This window comes from Ornithorhynchus anatinus, chromosome 2, assembly GCF_004115215.2.
Source record: "Ornithorhynchus anatinus isolate Pmale09 chromosome 2, mOrnAna1.pri.v4, whole genome shotgun sequence".
Taxonomy (NCBI): Eukaryota; Metazoa; Chordata; class Mammalia; order Monotremata; family Ornithorhynchidae; genus Ornithorhynchus; species Ornithorhynchus anatinus.
Window position 1 is genome coordinate 28,389,081 of NC_041729.1, and position 26,881 is coordinate 28,415,961.

The 26,881-nt window shown below is 48.2% G+C and overlaps 2 protein-coding genes across 10 annotated transcripts in view; one reads left to right on the forward strand and one right to left on the reverse strand.

Moving 5' to 3' along the window:
- Positions 1–5,430, forward strand: part of NSMCE1 (NSE1 homolog, SMC5-SMC6 complex component) — a 51,704-nt gene extending 46,274 nt beyond the window's left edge. For all 5 annotated transcript variants that reach the window (XM_029057481.2, XM_029057482.2, XM_039910905.1 and 2 more), the window contains 2 exons: positions 3,915–4,035; positions 5,178–5,430. In XM_029057481.2, coding sequence (XP_028913314.1) covers positions 3,915–4,035; positions 5,178–5,263 — 207 coding nt within the window. In that variant the 3' untranslated portion in view covers positions 5,264–5,430. The remainder of the gene's footprint in view (positions 1–3,914; positions 4,036–5,177) is intronic.
- Positions 5,431–8,131: 2,701 nt separating this feature from the next.
- KDM8 (lysine demethylase 8) lies at positions 8,132–25,162 on the reverse strand. 5 transcript variants are annotated; one of them, XM_029058284.2, is made up of 8 exons: positions 25,066–25,162; positions 20,677–21,219; positions 18,479–18,645; positions 16,652–16,784; positions 15,065–15,106; positions 12,507–12,656; positions 8,994–9,086; positions 8,132–8,905 (listed from the first exon to the last, which is right to left on the reverse strand). In XM_029058284.2, the coding sequence occupies exons 2-8, from the start codon at positions 21,133–21,135 to the stop codon at positions 8,741–8,743; spliced, it is 1,209 nt and encodes a 402-aa protein (XP_028914117.1). In that variant the 5' UTR covers positions 21,136–21,219; positions 25,066–25,162; the 3' UTR covers positions 8,132–8,740. The 5 variants fall into 5 exon arrangements, with proteins under 5 accessions (XP_028914117.1, XP_028914114.1, XP_028914115.1 ...); XM_029058281.2 differs by having other exon boundaries at positions 15,065–15,109; XM_029058282.1 differs by lacking the exon at positions 25,066–25,162 and adding an exon at positions 24,635–24,732 and having other exon boundaries at positions 15,065–15,109.
- Positions 25,163–26,881: the final 1,719 nt, after the last annotated feature.

Below are 26,881 nucleotides of genomic sequence, written 5' to 3' on the forward strand. Positions count from 1 at the left end.
CAGCTTAATACCGTCTACGCCCTCGCCGCGCTTTATTTTTCTGAAGGGTTTCCCGGGTTTCTGCAAGAGTGGAGTAGTTGAAGTACTTTTTATATCGGAATGACGATTCTGGCACTTGACTGGAATTGATTATAGTGGTGGTGGTTTGTGTCGCGCCGGGGGACGGCAGGCCGCTTCCCCTTATCCTCCCCTTCCCTTACGCTCCTCGGATGAGCCCGTCTCACCTGCCTCTCTCTCCAGAAGGGGTCTCACCTTCTCCCACCCCCCAAGACTCACTGTTCAGCACTTAGAACGGCGCTTGCCACATTGTAAGCGCTTAGCAAATACCATCATCATTATTATTAATATTATTATTAGTATTATTACTGGGGAAGGGGGAGGAGCTTGCCTCCTCCTCATCCCGCAACACTGCTTTTGTTCACTCCCACCCACCCGTCCCTCTCTTTCTCGTCTTCGAAGCCCACGGCTTCTGCCTCTTCCACCCACTCCCGTCATTCGTCACTGTCATTTACCGTCTCCCAAGCCCCACCTCCAATTTTCTGAACCATTTCGATCCCTTTCTCACTTTTCTTCCTTCTCTCTCCGTCCTTGCACTGATCCTCGGGGACCTCGACATCCGCGCGAATTTCCCCGGTGACCCTTCTGCTACCCGCTGTCACTCGTCAATTCCACCTCCTGCTCCAGTCCACCTCACCCGTCGGCTCTACCCTCACCAACTCTGAAATTCTGTTCGCCGGCCAAGACCCGCTCACATGCCTTCTCACCCCCACGCGCCCCCCCCCCCCCCCCACGGATCTGTCCCGTTCCCGCTCTGAAACCTCCAGTCTTTTGACTCCATCCGATTTTCTCAAGTCATACCCCATCTGGTCTCCATATCCAACCTACCTCTTCTCGACACTGAGACCCACACCCTCATTCGTTCACTCATTCAGGTCGTATTTATTGGGCGCTTACTGTCTGCAGAACACTGTACTGAGCACTTGGGACAATACAATACAACAATAAACAGACACATTCCCTGCCCATAACGAGGTTACAGTCAACACCGCCCTTTCAACCGAACACAATTCCCTCACTTCTCTGTCCTTCCACTCATTTCCTGCCACCAACCCACAATCATGGAAAACTCCGACTCCCTCGGAAAACTCACCTTTTCCCACAGATTCGGTGACCGTCTCTACGCGGATGATTCCCAAATCCAACTCTTCAGCCCCGACCGCTCTATCTGTGCAGTCTTTCATTTCCTTCTGCCTCCGGGACATCTCTACTTGGATGCCCTGCTGACATCTCAAACCCAACGTGTCCGAGACGGAACTCCTCATCGTCATATCACTATAGGCAGCTGCACCACTCTCCCTGTATCACGAGCCCGTAGCCTCGACGTTATCCTTGAGTCATCTCTCCCGTTCGATGCACACATCCGATCTATCCCGAGATCCTTTCGGTTCTACCTTCATAACATCTCTAGAATTTTCCCATTTCCTTTCTATCCAAACTGTGATCGTGCTGATAAGAGGATGATCGTTTTCTGCCTGAAATCCTGCATCGGCCTCTTTGCTGTCCTCCCCGCATCCTATCACTCCCCTCTCCAGTAAACTTCACTCTGCCACCTGGATCATTTTTCTGAAAAACCAGTTGTTCCATACCTCCCCAATTCCTCAAAAACCTCCGATGGTTGCCCAGTCAACTCCACATCAAACAGAATCTCCTTCCCCGTGGCTTTAAAGCCCCCAGTCCATTCTCTCCCTCCTACCTAATGCTGCTGTTCAGCTAACCCGCACACTCTGCTCCTCTAACCCCGGACCTACTCTCTGTACCTCGATCTCATCTGTCCCACCACCGACCCCTTGCCCACGTTCTCCTCTGGGCTTGGAACTCCCTCCAACTTAGTATCTGGCAATCCACCACCCTCCCCGCCTTCAAAACACTCCTAAAATCACATCTCTCCGACGCCTTCCCAGACAGCCCTTTATTGTAATCGTTCGGATTTACTGAGCACTTACTGTGTGCAGAGCACTGTTCTGAGCACTTGGGAGAGTACAATATACCGATAGAATGATAATACTGATGGTATTTGTTAAGCGCTCACTATGTGCCAAGTACTGTTCTAAGCGCTGGGGGAGATACAAGGTAGTCAGGTAGTCCCACGAGTCGCTCACAGTCTTAATCCCCAGTTACAGAGGAGGTAATGGAGGCATAGAGAAGTTAAGTGACTTGCCCAAAGCCACATAGATGGCAAGCGGCGGAGCCGGGATTAGAACCCATGACCTCTGACTCCCAAGCCCATGCTCTTTCTACTGAGCCACGCTGCTTCTCAACAGAGTTGGTATCTGTATATAACATATATATATATATGTGTATATATCTATATATATAGTTGGATATAACATGTCTTCCCCTCAGTGTCCTGTGAACTTGACTGTGTACCCCTTAAGCACGTTGAAACTTTTGATAGTCACCCCATCCCCACAGTTCCTATGTAAATATTCATTCAGTCGTATTTATTGAGCTCCTACTGTGTGCAGAGCACTGTACTAAGCGCTTGGAAGGTACAGCAATAAAGAGAGACAATCCCTGCCCTCGAGGGGTTCACAGTCCATTTCCCCTCTCCCTAATCTGTTTTAATAATGTTGGTATTTGTTAAGCGCTTACTATGTGCAGAGCACTGTTCTAAGCGCCGGGGTAGATACAGGGTAATCAGGTTGTTCCCCGTGAGGCTCACAGTTAATCCCCATTTTACAGAGGAGGTAACTGAGGCACAGAGCAGTGAAGTGACTTGCCCAAGGTCAGCCAGCTGCCAAGTGACAGAGCCGGCATTCGAACCCATGAGCTCCGGCTCCCAAGCCACGCTGCTTCTCTGTTGTTCGCTGCTGTTTTCGTGGCTGCCTCCCGCTGTGGACCGTCAGCTCCTTGTGGGCAGGGAGCGGATCTGCCAGTTTTTGCATCGGTCTCTCCCAGGAGCCGCACAGTGCTCTCCCCCCAGTAGGCGCTCGATAAATACCATTAACCGGTTTCCGCACTCCCTCGTCCCCGCCACTCACATTCCCGCTGGCCCTGAGGGTGCAGCGAGTGAGTGGGAAGGCAGAAGTGCGGCACACTGAGAAGTGCAGGCTCCCATTTTATGTAACAGACCCATTTCGGGCCAGAGCGACTGCAACGGATCAGTCGATGAATGCTCGCCGCGTGCAGAGCTCCGAGTTACGTCCTTGGGAGAGGCCCGAAGGGTCGTCAGACGTGATCCCCGCCCTCGGGACGCTCACGGTCTACGCTGGTGACGTCTAGCCCGGGGGCCACCGGCCCGCCGGAGGCCCCGCGGTAGCCACTTTGGTTTCTGCCGCTCACGTGAGCTGTTTTCAGGATTTCCGAGCCCGTCCGCCAGGCGAGCCGCCCTAAGTGGTTCTTCAATAACAGGCCTTCCCCAGCGGTGGCGTAGCCCCAGCAAGCGCGCCTCAACCTCTGCCCGGCGGTCAGACTTTAAGGGGAGGCGAAGCAGGGGTAAATAATAATGATAATAATAATGATAGTAACGTTGGTATTTGTTAAATGCTTACTATGGGCAGAGCACTGTTCTAAGCGCTGGGGTAGACACAAGGGAATCAGGTTGTCCCACGTGGGGCTCACGGTCTTAATCCCCATTTTCCAGATGAGGGAACTGAGGCCCAGAGAAGCGAAGTGACTTGCCCACAGTCACCCAGCCGACGAGTGGCAGAGCTGGGGTTCGAACCCGTGACCTCCGCCTCCGGAGCCCGTGCCCTTTCCACTGAGCCACGCTGCACAGTTGACAGAAATGACATTTCCTCTTTGGGGGTTCTAAGATGGATCCAGCCCATCTGAGATCTTTAAGCGCACCGCTAGGCCGGAGAGCTGTGAAGTACAGATACGTTTGCCTCTTATAACGCGTGTTTCTTCTTCAGTGCCAGACCTGTGAAACCTGTGCAACTGCAATGCACTTACCTTGTGCCGCGAGATATTTCAGAGCCCAGGCCGAACCGCACTGTCCTTTCTGCAGTGAGTTCTGGCCTCATGAGATACTAGGTAGGTGCCCATTTGAAGGTCGTGTAATAATGATAATAAAGATTCTAACTGTGGTGTGGGGAAGCACTTTATGTGCCAAGCACTGGGGTAGATGCAATATAAGGAGATTGAACACAGTCCCATTCCCGCATGGGACTTCCACCCAGGCTAAGGGGGAAGGATTCAAAATTCATTTTTATCGACGAGGAAACTGAAAAGTTAAGTGACCTGGCCCAGGTCACCCAAGTAGGCGGATGGCAAAGCCGGAGTTAGAATCCAGGTCTCCTGCCTCTGTCAGGACTATGCGCTGTCTACTAAGCTATATTGATATTCATTCGGTAGAATTTACTGAGCAGTTACTGCATGCAGAGCACTGTGCCAGATGCTTGGGAGAGTACAGTAATAATAATAATGTTGGTATCTGTTTAACGCTGACTATGTGCAGATCACTGTTCTGAGCGCCGGGGGAGATTCAGGGTGATCAGGTCGTCCCACGTGAGGCTCACAGATAATCCCCGTCTTACAGATGAGGTAACCGAGGCACCGAGAAGTTAAGTGACTTGCCCACAGTCACACAGCTAAGTGGCAGAGCTGGGATCTGAACCCACGACCTCCGACTCCCAAGCCCGGGCTCTTTCCATTGAGCCGACAACAGTAGACAGCCACATTCCCTGCCCACGATATTAATGGAACTGTTTGATTCCATTAGAGAAGCAGGGTGGCTCAGTGGAAAGAGCCTGGGCTTGGGAGGCAGAGGTCGTGGGTTCTGATCCCGGCTCCACCACTTGTCAGCTGTGGGACTTTGGGCAAGTCACTTCACTTCTCTGAGCCTCAGTTAACCTCATCTGTAAAATGGCGATCAAGACTGTGAGCCCCACGTGGGACAACCTGCTCACCTTGTATCCCCCCAGTGCTTAGAACAGTGCTTTGCACGTACTACGAGCTTAAATGCCATCATTACTATTATTATATGTGCTGTGCACACATTAAGGGCTCAGTAATTACCATCGATGGATTGATTGATTAACTTATCCTGAAATTTCACGGCTGGTGAGCTCGATGGCCAGCTTTACATTATACGGGAATTTGGTGCTTGGCACTGCAAATTTCGCAACACTCTAAAGTGAGAAACTGAAAACAACTCTGTGTTTTTCTTCATCTAGAAATAAATCAACCTGATTCCCAGTTGCCGTGTACCTCCAAGGGAGAGAGAAGGAGAGATTCATCTTCAGGAAAAAGGAGACATTAGAATTCACTAGTTAGTTGGAGTTGTTGCATATAATTTGATATCCACTCATCATAGAGAGTAAAATGTCCCTATTGTACAAGGGGTGAAGTTATCCACTTTTCTGCTAATTTGCTTTATTTTTGTTAACTTGGAAATGACCTTTAAAATAAAGTTGTTCTAATTTGCTAGTGGTTTGGGTTTCCTTCAGGTCTAAGCCCAGAAATGTTCATGTCAGCTGATTATTAAATAGGGTGGAGAAAAGGCTCAGGTTTCATGTAGCTTTTTTTTAGAATAAAAATCGAACTAAAGTTCTATTGCTCTAGCTAAATTGTATTTTGGATGGGATTGCTCTTTTTGAGTAAAAACTGTCATGAAACTCGTGAGATTTAGCAGAAAGTTGAATATACCCAAACCCAAGGTCAATCTTCTTGATACTGTGGTGTGGAAAGACTTTTTTACAGTGGCCTTTTCAGCCAGAGATGCTCTCAGGATTGTCATCTTTAAAAATGAAGGACAACAGTACACACATACACATCTTCAAGATACAAGAGCAACCTTCTTCAATACAGAATAAGCCTCTTACCTCTCCAGCCCACACTTCACGCTGCTGCCCAGATGATTTTTTAAAAACGTAATTCTGCACATCTCTCTCCGTGCCTCGGAAACCTTTGACGGTGAGCCACTCCCTTTCCACGTCAGGCGGAGACTCCTGACTTTTAAGGCGCACCATTAGCTCTCTCCCTCCCACCTCTCAGCTTCTTTCCACTAAACCCCAATTTGTACTTTCTGGTTTTTTCCAGACTCGTTTCTCACAGTACCATGTTCTCGACCCCCCACCTCCAACCCCTTGCTCAGAATCTCCTCCCCGCGAGAACCTCCTCCTGCTTCCAATCGTCTGGATCGCAGTTGTCCCCATCTTCAAGGCTCTTCTGAAATCCCACGGCCGGGAGCTCTTCCACGGTCCCATATTCACATTCTCACCCCATCTTGTACTTCTGCAGCTAATTATCCTTCCATAGGACAGCTGTTCCTTTCTCCACCAACTCTCTGTGAATGGCTTGTGTTTATCAGTCTCCCCTATTAGATTTTAAACTCCTTAAGGGCAGGGACTCTGACTCATCTCAGTTTTACCCTCCCGAGCATTTAGTACAGCGCTCTTAATCCCGAGAGCATCCCTGGCCGAGAAGGTCAGCGTATGAACTGAAGTCATTTCCACACCGCAGGCAAGAAGATTGACCTGTGGTTCGCATCTTTAACCGCCTTCTGCTAAATCTCACACAGAAGGCGATCGAACGATAGTAAAGATTGACTGTCAAGCGATCACCATTCCTTGCTGCTGTTTGGCCTGTTTTCAGCTCTTTGAAAAAAAGTAAATGATACTTGTCTCGTCGTATGCCGTCGAGTCGTCTCCGACCCCCAGCGATGCCCCGGACACATCTCTCCCGGAAGGCCCCCCCCCCCCCCGCCCCCTCCATCTGCAGTCGTTCTGGTAAAGTATTCATTGAGTTTCCTTGTTAAAAATATGGAAGTGGTTTACCACCGCCTCCTCCCGCGCGGTAAACCGGAGTCTCCCTTGAGTCTCTCCCGGGCCGCTGCTGCCCGGCACAGGTGAGTTTTGACTTGTAGCAGATTGCCTTCCACTCGCTAGCCCCGGCCCAAGCTAGGCGTGGACTAAGTACGCCTTTACCTGACTTTCCCTCCTGTAGTTGAGACTGGTAGAGTGCTGGAAACTCTCCGGGTGCGACCCTGAGAGAGGGAAATACTTAGAAGTGGATTTTCAGCTCAGAATTCCCTTTAAAATGGACCTCAGGCCTAGCTACATCTAGTTCTAAGTTCGGGTTTGGGTTCTTACCAAAAAAACCCCCAACAACTTAGAGAAGAGTGTCCTGCAGGCTTACCACCCGAAGCTTGTGTGTTTGCAGATGGTTTCTTTTAGCACCTCAGTGTACTCCATCCAACTAGGATTATGTTTGTCTGAAGAACATTCCCTAACAGCATCCTAGCCCAAACAACACCACCTCCTCTTTGAGTTCTATAAGTAGGGGTTCTGGTAAAACTAGAGATTAAGGAAAATCTCTCTGCTCAAAGTTGCTGACACTTTAATTTGACTTGTCAGTACTTTTGAGGAGACTTCATTCTAAGCAAACACCTGGGGTTGACAGAACGGAGATATCTGTATCCTGGATTACTAGCCATAATGGAGCCTATCTTGTGTGATCTGAAAATCTCATTTTCTGTTAATCGTCAGTCTCAATAACTCTTATTGAGTGTTTTCTCTGTGCAGCGCACTGTTCTAAGTGCTTGGGAGAGTATAACAGAATTAGTAGACGTGATCCCTGCCTTCAAGGAGCTTACAATCTACTGGGGGAGACACATGGAAACAAATTAAGCCCATGGGTGGAATAACAGTTTAATAACGATGGTGTTTGTTAAGCACTTAGTATGTGCCAAGCACTGATCTAAGCGCTGAAGAAATGTAATAATAATGTCGGTATTTAAGCGCTTACTATGTGCAGAGCACTGTTCTAAGAGCTGGGGTAGACACAGGGGAATCAGGTTGTCCCACGTGGGGCTCACAGTCTTCATCCCCATTTTCCAGATGAGGGAACTGAGGCCCAGAGAAGTGAAGTGACTCGCCCACAGTCACACGGCTGACAAGTGGCAGACCTGGGATTCGAACTCATGACCGCTGACTCCAAAGCCCGTGCTCTTTCCACTGAGCCACGCTGCTTCTCAAAGCAAATGTACGTAAATGCCGAAGCAGGGAAGGGGCTAGGGCGAGCCGTTAAAGCACGGACTCAAATGCCTAGGTACCTAGTAGGGGGGAAATGGGCTGGGGGAGGTGTCAAGATACTTGCTTAGTAGAGGTATGTCATGAAAGCAACCATCTTTGAAAATCATATTTTAATGCATTTGTTCTGTAGTTCTGAGTTTCAAAAGAAATCATAAAATGCCTAGACTTCCAATTTAGGCTCAGAGTGAAAGTGTATCCCCCCCCCCATTAGAACATATGGCGAAAACAGTTCCTGAAGGAACTGAAGCGAGAAGTTCATCAGTCATTGCAGGGAGAACAGCAGCACACAAACTATCATCAGTGGGATTTATTTAGCTCCTACTGGTGCAGAGCACTGTACTAAGTACCTGGGGGAGCACAATACAACAGAGTTGGTAGACATATTCCCTCTCCAAGTTCTGTCTGGCCTAAAAGACGCCTATCTCATTACTGTTAGACACAGTTTTCAGAATGACCATCCCGTTGGTCTTTCAGCGCATTAAGATTCCACAGTTATACTCCAGAGGTGAAATAGTAGTTTTCTTCTTCGGAAGGAAGCTGGATGATGATTACCGTTTTCTAGATGTTTGTTCCTTTCGGTGCAGTGGATACGTCCTAGCACGTTCAAAGCCGAAAGATGGAACGAAATGTTGTCTCACTTAGATTTTTGGTCAGGGAAGATGTTGTAACAGGAGCCCCGCCCCATTGAAGACTTTTAAAAATGACTATGACCACCAGAAGCTGACAGAAAAGCTGATATCAAGGGCTCGCACGTAATGCCAGTATTTAACGGGAATAAATAGAACCTGTCCGGGATGGAGAATGCAAGATTGAAACGGAGCCTCCGCAAACTTCGGGAATTGAGCCGCGTCAGGATTTTCCACATCAACCTGACAGATAAAACACAGGCACCCTTTAGTCCCAAAGGGGTTTGGGGACTAGGAGTTATCAGAGATGAGATTAGATTATAACTTTCACCTGACTTGTGTTGTGAAGAAGGTGGGTCTCATGTGGATATAAAGCCTCCGATTCTTGTGGAGAATACAGCCGGAGGTACTTCCTTCCGATTACCTGAGAAGAAATAAAAGAAAACTCGGCACCCATCTAAGTTTGTATATAATTTGCAGCCGAAGGACCTGATTTTAGCTGATCGATGAAGTGTTAGAACGGCCAAGATTATAAAGGAAAAGAATCCGGGTGTTGCAGTAGCTTGCTCCAGGAGGTACTGGCGGTCGGGTTTCTCTAAATGTGAAAAAACCAGGAATATCGAGACCTCGGTGTCCTTTAGAAGAGAGATTTGGTTGTTTTTGTTCTTTGAAACTAAGGAGAAATAAAACTAAATGGAATGACATTTAGCCCTAAACAGAAAATAATAAAAATGTGCCTACCTCATTTTAAAAGCCTTGACCCGTAGCATCGCTCAGGTAGAAAGATAGAACCTAGAATAAAAATCCTTTCATCTAGGATGTCATTTACATTATAGGCTTTAGTCTTGCCAGGGGCTAAGTCCTGCTCTGGGAGTAAATTAGACTTCAGGGAGCACATTTTTCTCTTGTAGGCTATTCACTGTTAAATTCATGGTTCCCCAGTGGCCAGAAAGAGTTAACCTGCTACCAGCAAGGCAGAGCTACTGGGAAGAATCTGGCTCTGATCATTTAAGTGGGGATCATGGGACCAGGGAAAAATTCAAATTAGACAAGTCGATGAAATGCTTTTTGACAGAGGGAACCCTTTTTTCAGACCAATTAAAAACGAGTGCCAAATTAATATCAAGTTCAACATTTACTGAGCTCCTACTGGGTATATATTTCTCTATTTGACACTATAAAAGTAACTGGCTTTTGAATGTCACATGTCTTTTTAGTAATAGCTACGTACCGTAAAAATTAGTGCCTGCTCCCATAACGACTTCTATTTTCTTATCAGAAAACAGGTATTTCTCCACCTATTTTCTAATCCGCTCTAAAAGTACATCAATATGAATGCTTTGTAGTTTGGATTTCAGAGCGACTGCTCTGTACATTTAATTTGATTTCTCCGTATTTGGAAACATATCTGAGTTCGAGTACTGAAGGTTATAGGGGGCAAAGCTGCCGGCAAATTGCAAACCGTGAAGATTTTATAGTTTACAGTATTTTTTTTTTTTTTTTGCCCCAAGCAGCGCCACAAGATTGAACTCATCTTTCCAGATGTGATAGAAAGAAGCAGTGGTTCAATCCATTAGAAGGAAATAGATCCAGATCCTCCCTGTCCGTTCTCTTGGTCCGAGGCTCTTTCTAGAGCCAGTTCTAGTGTCGGGGGGGGGCCAGGTTCTTGATGAATCCCGCATTAAGGAAAAGTTGCATTAGGATATTCACGTGTTTGACACCACACGGGCACAATCGCTTCTGGTGCTAACCTTCTCACTCCGAAGGCTAACCTTCTCAAGTTCTCAAGCGTGGCTCAGTGGAAAGAGCCTGGGCTTGGGAGTCAGAGGTCATGGGTTCGAATCCCGGCTCCGCCACTTGGCAGCTGGGTGACTGTGGGCAGGTCACTTCACTTCTCTGGGCCTCAGTTCCCTCATCTGTAAAACGGGGATTAAGACTGTGAGCCTCACGTGGGACAGCCTGATTCCCTTGTATCTATCCCAGCGCTTAGAACAGTGCTCTGCACATAGTAAGTGCTACCAACATTATTATTATACCTTGATCTCTGTCTCACAGCCATCCTCCTACCCATGTCTGGATTGGAACGCTGTCCCTCCTCATATCTGACAGACAGTTCCTCTCCGCCTCTTCAAAGCCATGAGAAGCAGCGTGGCTCAGTGGAAAGAGCCCGGGCTTGGGAGTCAGAGGTCATGAGTTCGAATCCTGGCTCTGCCACTTGTCAGCTGTGTGACTGTGGGCAAGTCACTTCACTTCTCTGTGCCTCAGTTACCTCATCTGTAAAATGGGGATTAACTGTGAGCCTCACGTGGGACAACCTCATTACCCTGTCTCTACCCCAGCGCTTAGAACAGTGCTTGGCACATAGTAAGCGCTTAACAAATACCAACATTATCATTATTGAAGGCCCATCTCCTCCAGGAGGCCTTCCCTGACTGAGCCCTCCTTTCCTCTTCTCCCATTCCCTTCTATGTCACCCTGACTTGCTCCCTTTATTCACCTCCCTCTCAAGCCCCACAGCACTTAATATCTGTAGTTTATATTCATGTCTGTCTCCCCCTCTAAACTGTAATCTCGTTGCGGGCAGGGAACGAGTCTCCCAAACGCTTAGTACAGTGCTCTGCACACAGTAAGCACTCATTAAATAGGATTGAAATGGGAAAAAAAAAATCCCGACACCATGTCTTGTGGTTTCCAGTCATACGTTGTTAGGAGAGCCTTCCCTAATTTTGCCATCTCTTTCTACCTAAAATGCATAGTAAAAACCTGCACTGTAGGAGAATTATTTTGAGTTTTGAAATCTGGAGAAAAACTGGACTGCTCTCAATTCAGGTGCTCTTCTCAGAAGGAATGGCCGGGCCCCAATTCTTGAGTTTTCTGGGGGGGCAACCCGTTCCCCACTGTGCCCAAACAGAGTAGAACACGTTTTCCGGCCCCTTACCTGACAAGGTGAGCACTGTAGCCTCAGAGCTCGCACTTGAAGAACAGCCCTGCTTACGGATGTGCGTTCTTTCTTAGGAGAATGCCTTCACAAAGGGAACGTGGGTATTATTTAAGTAATGCAAGCACAGCCTCCTCCTAGCGTGAACGGGTCTCCAAAACAGCACAAGTTAGAACCAGAAAGCAAATGACTCTCTGGAGAGAATCTGGCTCGGGAGGATCAGTTGGGTCCTAAGGCAGCGTCTCCCAATCCTCTTCTGCAGCACGATTTGCTCAGAAACCAAAACTTCTAGCTCCCCAAATGCCCCGGGTGAGCCGCAAACAGCTTTTTCTCTACGAGCCTACTGTGAGCTGAATGGTGGGAGTAGAGGGGAAGGATTTTGCCACTGATGGTTCACGTTATTTAGGCGAACTCTTTGTTTCTAGGCACGGAAAAGTGTGCCTCTGGTAGAACCTTCAATCACCCACCATACTGTCACTCCTCTTCTCCCCACTGTTTGCTTTCACAGAGTCAGTGCCATTTCGTTTTCATTTCCATTTCCCCTTCGACGGCCCCCGGCTTTGGCTCTTGGGCTCACGTCTAGAGCGCGTGTGCATCGCGGTGGTGTAAGCGTGCTCGGCCGTGTGCCGTGCACAGGGCGTCCAACAGAGATGGCGGGGCAGAGATCGCGAGGCACACGGGCCGAGAAGCCCTATGTCCTATGAGAGGCTTTCATTCATTCATCCATTTGTATTTATTGAGCGCCTCCTCTGTGCTCAAACACTGTACTAAGTGTTTGGGCGAGTTCGGAAGGAGTCGAGGCTGGCGGAGAGAAAATATATATGCATTTCATTCCGTGGCCCCACGGGAGATGGGGTTCTTAAAGGAGTCTATTTGATATTGACTTCTGAACTGCATTGTGCTCACCTGGACTAGGAAATTTTGCTGGGGATCTTGATGAAGAGGAGAAATGGTTCCCGATGGACCAAACCAGGCATTAATTGTGATGTCTTCTTCATCTCCTTCCCCCAGGCAGCAGTAATCGGGGATGCAAATGTCCTGCTTTAGTTCTGGAATCTGTTTCAATCAAACGAAATATAAAAGAATGACAAGACAGGTCCTCCTAGAGTATATGCTGAATACCCAGAAGCGGTTCCTTCGTGTGAAATGCTTCCCCCGACAAAGTTAATACCCTAACAGTGATGAAAAGCAGGGTCAGAAAGTGCAAATGTTAAGATTTTCAATAGTACCATTAACTTGCCTATACTGGCTCTATTAAGATGTTTTCAACAGACTAACTTATAATCAAAAACACTATAAATGTAGACTGTGGGAAACTTAATAGCCACTTAATTTTTTCATTTCCAGGATTTTATTTTACATTCATAGGCAGAGCGTTGCGTTAACAGGGTGTTTTCCATTTAATTTCCTAGGTTTATGGTTTTAAGAGAGATTATTTTCCCGAAATACAGACCCAGAGCTTCTATAAAAATTGTCATTAAGTTCAGGGCACATTTGGTGAGTATTACAGGCAATCTTGGATACTAAACTGTTACAAGTTATACCCATTTAAAGCAGTTGCCAATGCTAATTGGCCAAATTTTGGAACCCATCTTTGAAAACTAATGCCTCATCCTGACTGCTTTTCAGTCCATTCCTGACAAGAATATTGTCACAGGTTAAGGTGAACTGAAAACCGGCAATAAACTGAAAGTAGAAAAATTTACCAGGTAAAAAAACCCATCACTTTCACCCAGAAGACCAAAAATGGAAATGCTTCTGAAGTCATGGATGGGTGAAAACAATGGAAAGTTAATTTGCAGCCTTAAAGAGGTGTAAACACAGGTTTACACTCATCAGAGCTCCTCTCTAGACTTGACAGGGATCAAGTCCACCTACTATTGTACCCTTCGAAAGCGCTTAGTGTAGCAAGTTCTGCATGTGGTAAGCGCTCAAATACCAGCTACGGATCGATCAATATGTTTAAATGTGAGTAGAAGACTATGAATAGACTTTTACATCTTAATTGGGTTGGGCAGTATAACCGTATTGAATCGATCTCATTTTCAGATCGGTGTTTGCGAGCAGAGGCGGAAACACCACACTGTTACTTTGGGGTGGGTGGGGACTCATCATGGGGTTTTGCCTCCATCCTACTCAATACCACAGGAAAGGAAACTCTGCTCCCCTGCTGGAGTGGAGAGGCCGCAGTGGATCCCATCACAGCTTTCACTCTGTTATGAAAAATTTGAGCTTTTTTTTAAAAAATGGTATTTGTTCAGTGCTTACTATGTGCCAGGCACTGTACTAACAGCTGAGGTAGATACCCGATAACCAGGTTGGGCACGGTCCGTGTCGCACATGAGACTCACAACTTCAATCGAGAAGCAGCCTGGCTCAGTGGAAGGAGCACGGGCTTGGGAGTCAGAGGTCATGGGTTCTAATCCTGACTCCGCCACTTGTCAGCTGTGTGACTTTGGGCAAGTTACTTATCTGTGTCTCAGTTACCTCATATGTAAAATGGGGATCAAGACTGTGAGCCCCATGTGGAACAACCTGATTACCTTGTATCCCCCCAGCCCCAGCCCTTAGAACAGTGCTTGGCACATACAAAGTGCTTAACAGATGCCATTATTATTATTATTTCATTCACTCATTCATTCAACCGTATTTATTCAGCGCTTACTATGTGCAGAGCACTGTACTAAACTTCTGCGAGAGTACAACGTAATAGTAAACAGACACATTCCATGTCCACAGTGAGCTTGCAGTCTCAAAGGGGATACGGACGTTAAGTTTGTTATGAGCAGGGAATGTATCTGTTCATTGTTGTATTGTACTTTCCCAAACGCTTAGTACAGTGTTCTGCACCTAGTGCTCAATAAATATGACTGAATGAATGAATATAAATACGTAAATGACAGATACGTACGTAAGTGCTGTGGGGCTGCGTGGGGGGACGAATAAAGGGAACAAGTCAGGGCGACGCAGAATGGAGTTAGGGAACGGATGAGGTAACTGAGGCACAGAGAAGTTAAATGATTTGCCCAAGGTCACGCAACAGACAAGGAGCAGTGCCAGGATGAGAGCCCAGGTCCTCTGAGTCCCAGGCCCGTGCTCTTTCCACTAGGCCACACTGCTTCTCGTTCTGGCCAGGCCCCCCTGAGCAATTACAGATCTTAAGCCTGGCCAACAAGGACAGTTGTTTCACCTTCGGGTTACTCCAGGGACTTGATTTGTTTCTGATGAATCTCTGGAAGGTTTCTTGAGGGTTCCAATTTTCTTCTGTGTGTCGTCTTGCCCCCCTACCCTCCCCAACCATCTTAGAACTTAAACTACGTGTTTCATTCTATTTTTCCCCTCCAACCACTTTAGATCACATAAATGATGTATGATGATGAGGATCACGATGGTGAATCAAGGGAGGGTATTAGCAAAGAGCAGCAAAACAGGGCAAAGGGCAAAAGGGTATTGTTTAGACCTACCTGATCAAATAGTTGATGCTGAGCGAGGTACCCGACGTTATTCTGCTATTTCAAGGGAGGAAAAACAAAGAAGGTTGATGTGTAGAATTAGGTTTGTCAGGCAATCGTATTTATTGAGTGCTTACTGTGTGCAGAGCATTGTATTAAGAGCTAGAGAGAGCAGAATATGACAATAAACAGACTCATTTCCCTCCCCTCAATGAGTTTACAGTCTAGAGGGAGTCCAACATCCTTGGGGTGTCAGTTTCTGGTAGGTGGGATTTTTCAGATGACTCTCATTATGTATCGTCCATAGCTTTCTGTGCCGGAAACAAATGTCCTGCTCCCAAGGGTGAGACAGAATGGCATTTTCAGTAAGAAGGTTTAATGTCCCTAAAGTGGTCCACTCTGACGATACATTTGGTCTCCCCTCGGCTGTCTCTTTTCTCCACTCACCCAGTTAGCATATGACACATAACTATATTTCTTTCTAATCTAGCGAGTGTTACTGTTTTATTAAAAGTACTCACTCTCTTCATTTCGTGCCCCAAAGAAGAATTCCACATCAACCCCTAGCCTGGATTATCTAAATGGCTCCTCATGGGCTCTTTCAGAACTAGTCATTTATAGGGTTGATTGCCAGGCAAAGACCATTTGTTCCCAGCACCTTTTTGTTTTCAATGGTATCTGTTAAGCGGTAGGCACTGTACTAAACGCTGGGGTAGGTATAACAGTGCTCAGCCCTTAGAACAGTGCTTGGCACATAGTAAGCGCTTAACATATGCCATCATTATCATTATAAGATAATCGGGTCGGACACAGTCCCTGTCCCACACGGGGCTGACGGTCTTAATCCCCATTTTGCCGATGAGGGAACTGAGGCACAGACAAGTGAAGTGATTTGCCCAAGGACACACAGCAGACAAATGGCGGAGCTGAGATTAGACTGTAAGCCCGTCAATGGGCAGGGACTGTCTCTATCTGTTGCCAAATTAGTACAGTGCTCTGCACGTAGTAAGCGCTCAAATACTATCGAATGAATTAGAACCCAAGTCCTGGATCTCAGGCCCATGCTCTATCCACTAGGCCAAGCTCACTTGGTTCTCTAGGGGGAGGTAGGAGTCAGAATTCACGCTCCTGGGGTATCTTGGGAGACAGTAGCTGGTCCAGAGACTGCAGTGACTGCCGGGAGGACCATTTCCTCACAAACCTGTCACCGGTACACGCTCACGGACCTGGCTGGCCACCCTGCGCTTCTCCTTCCTCCCAGAGATGGGGATCGGGAAGCCGGAAATGATCGGGGAGACCCGAAGCCAGAGTCCTCTTTCGTGGGTTCTGTTTCTTCTTTTTAGGCCCTAGCAGCCTCGCTCCTCTAGAAACCTTTCATTCAATAGTATTTACTGAGCGCTTACTATGTGCGGAGCACTGTACTAAGCGCTTGGAATGCACAAGTCGGGAACAGATAGCAGTCCCTGCCGTTTGACGGGTTTACAGTCTAATCTAATCTAACCTCTTCTCCCTCTGGTGGGAGGCGAAAATGCCTAGATTGTCTCACAGAGAATGTCTCCCATTGGGGATCTGGGAGCAACGGGAGTGAACACGACAGACCTCGTTCACAATGTAGTTCTCGATGAACTCGCTGACGGTCATCAGAGTCTGGGACCACTGTGCGTCCGTGTATCTGGATCCTAGTTCTACTGGGACGGTCCGGCAGCCAGCTATTTCTTGAATATAATCCAAACTGTTCAAAAAGAAACAAGAGTTATTTCGGCCTCGAATCTACACGAGTTTTCAAAATCTGCCTTAACGGTATTTAGCCTACTTTTTGCCGTCCCCCCTTTCTTACTGTTCTCTAATACTAGGCTGTTAGGACAGAGTGTCTTCCAGCAGTAAATATGCTAGAACTCTCCACAGACTAAAATTCACAGGAAAACGGCGACAGCGAAAAGGGATGAACTAACTATAATTTCTTTAGGACAACTACTTGATGTGATTTCTTTGAGGCCCGGACATGTACTATCTTATGGTCACAATCCTTAACACCGTCAGTATTCGAATAACATACCAGGAAACTGACAAGGTCCTTCCAGTTTGGGAGAATTTTTTTTAATATTCGTTTTCATTTTCCCGATATTAAAAAGAGAGATGAACTAACTATAATTTCTTTGGGTCAACTACTTGATCTGATTTCTTCTAGTCCTGGACAGTACATGTCCACCGAAACCGAAAATATCTGAATAACATACCGGGAAACCAACAGGGCCCTTCCAATTGGGTGGAGAGATTTTTTTTTTTAATAGTCACTTTCATTTTCTCTATATTACAAGTATTGGATCTTCCTCTAGCAGATCTGCGAAATCTGTTGTACTGCACTCTCCCAAGTGCTTAGTACAGGGCTCTGCACATAGTAAGCTCTCAATGCTGCAGAGAAGCAGCATGGCTCAGTTGAAAAGAGCACGGGCTTGGGAGTCAGAGGTCATGGGTTCGAATCCCGATCCGCCACTTGTCAGCTGTGTGACTGTGGGCAAGTCACTTAACTTCTCGGCGCCTCAGTTACCTCATCTGTAAAATGGGGATTAAGACTGTGAGCTTCACGTGGGACAACCTGATTTCCCTGTATCTACCCCAGCGCTTAGAACAGTGCTTGGCACATAGTAAGCGCTTAACAAATACCAACATTATTAATAAAACTAGTGACTGCCTGATGGTGCTTCTCTCCAGGAGAGAATATAGATGGTTCTGGGATATGCTATTGGAGTAGGAGGGCAGGGGACTGTTTGTTTACCCTCAAAAACAAAGGACTCTGAAACTTAGATTTTTTTTTTTGGTCATGGACATGATGTAATCTTTTTTTTTTTGTAGGTTTTCCACTCTCTCTGTAGGATCGTGGTTCTTATAGGATGATGGTTCCTCTCTCATATGGGTAATGTGCGTGGCACTGGATGGTTTTCTTGAGTTCATTTTACGTTAGATAAGAACCCCCTAATCGCTCCACATTTTAAAGGAGAAATTCGGTGCAGTGATGCACAATATGATGACCTAATTTTTTTTTTTTTCCCCTTCAAGCTGAGAAGCAGCATGGCCTAGTGGAAGAGCACGGGCCTGGGAGTGAGAAGACAAGGGTTCTAATTTCGGTCCCACCATTTGTCTTCTGTGTGACCTTGGGCAAGTCACTTAATGTCTCTGTTGCTTCCGTTACTCATCCGTAAAATAAGGATTAAGGCTGTGACTCCCAGGTGGGACATGGACCGTCTCCAATCTGAGGATCTTGTATCTACCCCAGTGCTTCGTACAGTGCCCGGCACATAGTAAGTGCTTAACAAATACCATCCGATGAAGCTTTTGGAGTCTGGGGGCTGCCTGGGACTCCGTCAACTCAGTGGTGAGGCGCAACTGGGAAAAAGGACCATGTTGTATTTACACTTTGCCACTTACCTCCATTTCTTCATACACGGCCAGTGGTCGGCAATCCCTTCCAAGATGACCGGCTTTTGTGGAATCAAATAATTGTTCTTAAAATATTCTAAGGAAGGACAGTGAAGCTGTGGGACTGCAGTTTCTAAGGGCACAGTTGGAATCGAAGGAGGCTCAGTTTTGCTTTTCTGTGACAAGAGGCAAAATGTTTAAACAGACTAAAATGAATTTGCATTTCAATAAGCAATTATACCGCACGCTTCTTTCTCATCAACAGAGGGAGGAATTCCTCAGGAAAAGGATAACTAAATCGATCAATCAATTGTATTATTGAGCACTTACTGTGTGCAGAACATTGTACTAAGTGCTTGGGAGAATACAATAGTTGATAGACATGTTCCATGCCCACAGTGAGCTTACAGTCTAGAGGACAAGCTTAGAGTATAGAGTTCTTTCCAATCTCCCACAAAACCTTTCCCTAAAGGTGCACCAAGTAACAGAAGAGTTACCACATTACTTGAGAAGCAGCGTGGCTTCGTAGAAAGAACACAGACCCGGGAGTCAGAGGGTTCTAATCCCAGCTGCGCCACATTTCGGCTGCGGCACTTGGGGCATGTCACTCAACTTCTCTGTGCTTCGGTTACCTCATCTCTAAAACGGGGAATAATATTGTGAGCCGACCGTGCGAGATGGACCGTGTCGAGCCTGATTAGCTTGCATCTACCCCAGCGCTTAGTACAGTACCTGGCACATAGTAAACGCTTAACAAATACCATAAGAAAGATCTTACTTCCCAATGACAGGAGCAAAGTAGTAACCTTGCCCAAAGTGTGACTTGGCGCAAGTCACTTCACTTCTCTGTGCCTGTTAGTTCATCTGTAAAACAGGGATGGAGACCGCGAGCCCCATGTGGGACGGAGACGATGTCCAATGCGATTTGCTTGTATCCGCCCCAGCACTTAGTACGGTGCCTGGCACCTAGTAAGCTCTTGACAAATAACACAATTATTATTATTATTAGTAGTAAACCATGACGCACTCTATAATTTGGGTCAAGAGCAATAAAGAAGTTGGTCAGATCTGAACTGGAACTCCCGAGAGCAGTCGTGGACAATTATTTTGGGCCACAAGCCACCTACCCCTTTCCCTTACTCTCTCTGGGAAGGGAGGGAGATGCTTAAACAGCCAGAGAAGGACTCTTCTGGCCACAGCAGGTCCTACCTGGCTCAGAGGCAAGCAATCAATCAGATCGGCTGCCTACCCTGGTTGTTCTCGGAGTTATGACGTAGAGGATGGTCGCTGGGTGTAACCGAGCTGGCCAGAAGGCTCTGCCACAGTCTAAATTACAGATTAGATTAAATCCGGTTTGAGGGTTGCCCGCCTCTGCTTCTGTAAGCCTCGCTCGAAATTACTGGCACTAAAATGGGAAGGTTAGGGCAATAGGAAGGGAAACTTAACGTCTCGCTGGCTGAAACCAATCCTTCCCCCCGGCATCCAAATTTTAAAATATACATGATGATTCTAGACTGTACCCTCATCTCTAGACTCTAAACTCATTGTGGGCGGAGAATGAGTCCACCAACTCTGTTGTACTGTCTTCTCCAGAGCACTCAGTACAGTGCTCTGCACATAGGAAGCACTCAATAAATAGCACTGATTGATTGGCACAGCCTGGCAAAGACACCCAGAATTCCAAAAGTGGCTTCTTAGCGCAACCTTAAAGGAGAGGAAATAAGCATCACAAAAAATCCCAACTATTCATTAAGTAATATAGGGAATCAAAAGTCCTTAACTTGTTGCAGTTACAGACAGGCAGCAAAACAGAAACAGAGGAGACAATAAAAGTGATACTTTAACTGGCTGACTAATAAAAAGGTGTACAAAACACCCCCAAAATAGTTGCAATTCACTCCTCCCCAACTGAGGTGTTTTTCTCAGGAACCCTAAAGGCTGAATTCAAACACATAATGAGAATTGCGACTATAGAGATTGCAAATAAACCCAGAAAATGGGCTGTTATGTTCCAGCTTCAAAATCCATGCTCTGATGCTGTTAAAATAATATCAGGTGTAATTCATCCACCACCAACATCTTAGGTCAGTTTGCACATACATTTGGAGTGATACTGATCTGAGACTCTACGTTTTACGGTAAACGACTAGAAAATAATGACTCTCTTCCCAAGAACATGCGACTGAACAAACCTCTCGAAAGAATACCTTTTTGCTAGGTTCTCCGTCTCTCCCTTCAGTAGACTTTTCCCCTCGTGGATGATGCTTCCGGAGGACGCGAATAACTTCAACCAAGACGTTCCCCAGTATGGACGCGCCCATCAATAAACCCATATCACAGATCCTTATGGCTTCGGCTACGTCCCCACCCTCACCGCCGCATAAGCAAAGAGCTTTGAAGAGGCAGCCGTAAGAATACACTTGTCTCCATTCTTTGTCTACGTCTTTCCAAGTCTCAGCGTTGAGTTTTTCCCAGGAGTAGTCTATTATTATTTCACTCGTCTGCAGACATTCGGCCCTTCTGTCGCCATAGAAAAGCTCCCCAGCTTGCTGAAGTAACATGATTACGCTTCTTTCGATTGTGTCGCTGAACGCCAGCTTCAGGTCTTCCTTGGATTTGGGCAGCAATGCCATCAGATCCGCCCAGCAGGAGCTTGTTTCCGACATGGGAGGCCCTGGAAGAGTGCACCCAGGCGTCGTTCTCTAAGGATTATCTTGAGAGATCCTCTCCTTTCTAGCGACGCCTTGAAACTGCAGCCAGGAAACGGGAAAATATAAATATTTATAAAATCATTCACTCAATCGTATTTATTGAGCGCTTACTATGTGCAGAGCACTGTACTAAGCGCTTGGAATGTACAATTCGGCAACAGAGACCATCCCTGCCCGATGTCGGGCTCACAGTCTAAACGGGGGAGACGGCAAAGCAAAACAGAACAAAACAAGACATCATCATCAAGGTAAATAGAATCAAGGAGAAATTACATGTATATGTCTATATTTATTTATAAAACCTTCAGTTTGGACAGAGATTGTGACTATTGTTGTACTGTATTCTCCCAAGCGCTTAGCACAGAGCTCTGCACACACTGTAAGCGCTCAGTATGACTGAATGACTGACATATGGGGTTGTCCCCATATGCCACTTGTCAGCTGTGTGACTGTGGGCAAGTCACTTAACTTCTCTGTGCCTCAGTTACCTCATCTGTAAAATGGAGATTAATACTGTAAGCCTCACGTGGGACAACCTGATGACCCTGTATCTACCCCAGCGCTTAGAACAGTGCTCATAGGAAGCGCTTAACAAATAACATTGTTATTGTTAGTGTGGCCACCTCTGACAGCAAGGAAATGCCCGTGACACTTCCCCGAGTATACCAAGTACACAGTTTACCGTGATGACACCACAGACCCCATTTTCCAGAAGAATGCAAAATTGAGTGTGGTGCTTAGAGTGCTTTTCGGGGGGAATCCCGGAACCTCCCACTTGCTCCAGATCATTTGCATTCCTCTCCGGAGTCACCGAGAAGTCTGATGGGGCAGCTGAGCGGTGGAACCTGGAAACAGGAGTCATGGCGGGAGGAGGCTCCAGCTTCCGAAAAGGGAAAAAAGCAAGGAGCTAAATGGCCAGGGACACGTGAGAACCAGGCAGGGGAAAAGGGATTAACTGACACCCTATCTGGGGTACGTACTTGGGTTCCGCCCCCGTAGAGCGACAGGAGAAAAGGGGTACCTTAGAGGTAGCCCCTCGCCATTTATATGGGGCCCAATCAAGAAGCAGCATGGCACACTAGGGAGACCGTGGGCCTGGGAGTCAGAGGACCTGGGTTCGAATCCTGGCTCCACCACTTGTCTGCTGGGTGACCATGGGCAAGTCACTCAGTTACCTCATCTGTAAAATGGGGATTAAGCCTGTGAGCCCCATGTGGGACACGGCCCGTGTCCACTCTGATTGACTTGTCTCTACCCCAGTCCGTAGTTCAGTGCCTGGCACATGGTAAGCGCTTTATAAATATCATACAAAAACGGACCCCGGTATACAGAGGAAGAAAAGGAGAATGAGGAGAAGATACGGTCTTGTTTATGAGCAAAACCTACGTCCGTCATATCCTTTACACTGTTGCAGGCAGGGAAGGTGTTTGCTTAACTCTGCTGTGCTGTACTCTCCCAAGCACTTAGTACAGTGGTCTGCACACAGAAAGCGCTCAATAAATATGATTTACTGACAATAAATACCACTGATCGATTGATATTTAAAGCCAAGGCTGATGACGGTGAGCATTCATCCTTGTAATGGAGGCTGATTCTACTTATCATGAGAAGCAGCGTGGCCTAGTGGGAAGAGCACAGGACTAGGGTTTGGGGGACCAAATAATAATAATAAGATATTCACTCCGTGCTTTCTATGTGACAGGCATTTGTACTAGGTCGTAGGGTAGCCCAGCGTTCTGAATCCAGCTCCGTCATTTTTCTGCTCACCTTGGGCAAGCCACTTAACACCTTTGTGCCTCAGTTACTACATCTCTAAAATGGTAGTTAAATGTTTGTTGTTCTTCCCCCTTAGGCTCTGTGCCCCATGTGGGCAGGGACTGGTACTGATTTGATTATATCCACTCCAGCACTTTCATAATAAACAATCAATCCGTGGTATTTACTGAATACCTGCTGTGTGCAGAGCACTGTACTAAGCCAGTCATTCAGTCGTATTTATTGAGCACGTACTGTGTGCAGCTTGGGAGAGCACAATAAAACAATATAGCAGACCCATTCCCTGCCCACAGTGAGTTTACAATCTAGAGGGGGAGACAGACATTAATATAAATAAAATTACAGATATGTATGTTAGTACTGTGGGGCTAGATGGGGGACTCACAGCTTTATCTAGAGAGGGTTTCCAGTCTAGAGCACTTAACAATACACAATTATTGTTATAGTTAGATAATGATAGGCCATATTTTCTAAACAGTGTGTAAAGGAAGATGGAAGAGGCCAGGTAGGTGTAAAGACACCTAGGAAGAGATCCTTCTATGAGCTTCACTTCCCCATGATTCATTCCTTCACTCGTATTTATTGAGTGCTTACGATGTGCACAGCACTGTACTAAGCGCTTGGAACGTACGATTCGGCAACAGATAGAGACAATCCCTGCTCAACAACGGGCTCACAGTCTAAACGGGTGAGATGGATAACAAAACAAGTAGTCAGGCGTCAATACCATCAAGATAAATAGAATCATGGATATATACACATCATTGACAAAATTAATAGAGTAATAAATAATATCTACAAATATACAGAAGAGCTGTGGGGAGGGGGATGGGGGATGGGGAGGGGAGCAGAGGGAAAGGGAGGGCTCAGTCTGGGAAGGCCTCCTGGAGGAGAGGAGCTCTCAGTAGGGCTCTGAAGAGGGGAAAAGAGTTAGTCTGTCAGATGTGAGGAGGGAGGGCGTTCCAGGTCGGTGGTGGGATGTGGGCCAGGGGTCGACGGCAGGACAGGCGTGAATGAGGCCCAGTGAGCAGGTGAGCGGCGGCAATGGAGCGGACTGTGCGGCGTAGGAATTGGCTTTGGTAGTGATGACATAGGGTAATGAATGACCCAGTAATGACCATGACCCAGTAATGCCATGAGAAGCAGCATGGCACAGCGGGCAGAGGACGAGCCTGGATATCGGTAAGTGGTGGGTTCTAATCCCTGCCCTGGCACCTGGCTCCTCTGTGACCTTGGGCAAATCACTTCGAGACTGTGAGCCCGTTGTGGGCAGGGCTCGCCCCTGTTGCTGAATTGCCCATTCCAAGCGTTTAGTCCAGTGCTCTGCACAGAGCAAACGCTCAATAAATACGATTGAATGAATGAAATCACTTTGCTTCTCTGGGCCTCAGTTTCCTCATCTGTAAAGTGGGGACTGAGACTGTGAGGCCATGTGGGGCGCTGTGTCCAACCCGATCTGTATCCTCCCCAGCTACTAGCACAGTGCCTGGCACATACTAAGCACTTAATAAATAGCTTTTTAAACAAAAAGTCCTCCCTGCATGCTCTCTCCCTCCTCCTCCCACTCCCGCTCCCCCGCCGCGCATGCTCCTTGCAGTCCCGTTCGCTTTCGTCTCCTCCCCCCCACCGCGCATGCGCCTTACAGTACCAGTGTCTTCCTCCCGCGCATGCGCCTTACCGTCCTCTGTGTGTGTTCTCTCTCCGCATGCGCCTTACAGTCCCGTTCGCTCCTCCACCCCCCGCGCATGCGCCTTACAGTCCTGTTTGTGTGTGCGCGCTCTCTCTCTCTCTCCCTCCGCATGCGCCTTACAGTCCGGTATGCTCTGGCTCGCTCGCTTGCTTTCTCTGCGCATGCGCCTCACAGTCCCGCTAGCTCCTCCGCCCCCCGCGCATGCGCCATACAATCCCATCCCCCCCCCGCCTCCCCCAATTTCTCCAACTCGCCTCCGTCCTCTTCGCATGCGCAGTAGGAATCCCGGAAGAGCCCTGCCCCCCTCCCCCTACCCCCGCGCGCTGAGGGCCTGGAGCTGGGCGGCTTCGGGCCGCCCTGGGGAGCCCTAGGACATTCCAAACTCGCCAGAATTGTCCCCGGAGCGGTGCGTTTGCCACCTGCGGGTGCTAACGTGCGTCGGCCGGGGCCCGTTTCCCGAAGGGGAAGCTGGAGCCCGAACGGGCCCATCGATCACTCGCGGCTCGGCCTGGTCTCCGCTCAGGACGAGGGGAGCGCCGAGTGGTCGATGGGGTGGAGTTTGGCCCCGCCCCCTTTCCGAATAGGGGGACCCGCCCCCGCCCCACTCTGCCAAGCCGCGTCATACCCTGCATCGCCCCTCACTGGGCCGGGATGGTCTCTCTCTCTGTGGCCCAATTGTCATTCCCAGCGCTTAGTCCAGTGCTCTGCACACAGTAAGCGCTCAATAAATACGATGGAATGAATGAATGACCTTGCATCGCCACGCCCCCTACCGGCCACGCCCCTACCTGCAACGCCACGCCCCCTACCGGCCACGCCCCCTACCTGCATCGCCCCCTACTTCATTCATTCAATCGTATTTATTGAGCGCTTACTGTGTGCAGAGCACTGGACTAAGCGCTTGGAATGGACAATTCGGCAACAGAGAGAGACCATCCCTGTCCAATGACGGGCTCGCAATCTAATTGGGGGAGACTGAAATCATCACGATAAATAGAATCCCTACTTGTACCCGCCAAACTCTCTTCCCCTCTTCAAAGTCCTACTGAGAGCTCACCTCCTCCAGGAGGCCTGCCCAGACTGAGCTTCCCCTTTTCCCTCTGCTCCCCCTCTCCTCCCCCCTCTGCTCTTCCCCCGTCTCCTCCCCTCTGCACTGTGCTCATTTGTTTATATCATTTATTACCCTACATATTTTGTTAATGAGGTGTCCATCTCCTTGATTCTATTTATCTTGATGGTGTGGTCTTGTTTTGTTCTGCTTTGCTGTCCGTCTCGCCCATATAGACCGTGAGCCCGTCATTGGGCAGGGATGGTCTCTATGTGTTGCCCAATTGTCCATTCCAAGCGCTTAGTGCAGTGCTCTGCACCTAGTAAGCGCTCAATAAATACGATTGAATGAATGAATGAATGACCTTGTATCGTCACGCCCCCTGCCGGCCACGCCCCCTACCTGCATCACGACGCCCCCTAGCGGTCACGCCCCTCGCCCGCATCACCACGCCCCCTAGCGGCCACGCCCCTCACCCGCGTCACCTCGCCCCCTAGCGGCCACGCCCCTCACCTGCACCACCTCGCCCCCTAGCGGCCACGCCCCTCACCTGCACCACCTCGCCCCCTAGCGGCCACGCCCCTCACCTGCACCACCTCGCCCCCTAGCGGCAACGCCCCATCACCTGCATCACCACGCCCCCCGCCGGCCACCCCATCGCCTGCATCAACACGCCCTCTAGCGGCCACGCCCCTCACCTGCACCACCACGCCCCTCACCTGCACCACCACGCCCCTCACCTGCACCACCACGCCCCCTAGCGGCCACGCCCTTTCACCTACATCACCACGCCCCCTATCGGCCACGCCCCTCACCTGCACCACCACGCCCCCTAGCGGCCACGCCACCTCCCTGCACCGCTCCCCCCGCCGGGAGCCGCCTGGGCAGGGCTCTGTGCCCCAGGGGAATCTCCTGGGTCTTAATAATAATAATAATAATGACGGTATTCGTTAAGCGCTTCCTACGTGCCAAACACTGTCCTAAGCGCTGGCTGACAGTCTTCATCCCCATTTGACAGATGAGGTCACTGAGGCCCAGAGAAGTGAAGTGTAGAAGCAGCCTGGCTTTGTGGAAAGAGCCCGGGGTTGGGAGTCAGAGGTCGTGGGTTCTAATTCTGCTCTGCCACTTGTCTGCCGTGTGACCTTGGGCAAGTCACAACTTCTCTAATTAATGATGGTATTCGTTAA

Coding starts and splice junctions, on each gene's coding strand:
- KDM8 (XM_029058281.2), bottom strand. CDS start 21,135: ATGTCGGAAACAAGCTCCTGCTGGGCGGATCTGATGGCATTGCTGCCC. Junction 16,785..18,478: donor CCGTGTATGAAGAAATGGAG/GTAAGTGGCAAA, acceptor CTTTTTGAACAG/TTTGGATTATATTCAAGAAA. Junction 15,110..16,651: donor AGAACTACATTGTGAACGAG/GTCTGTCGTGTT, acceptor CCCTTGAAATAG/CAGAATAACGTCGGGTACCT.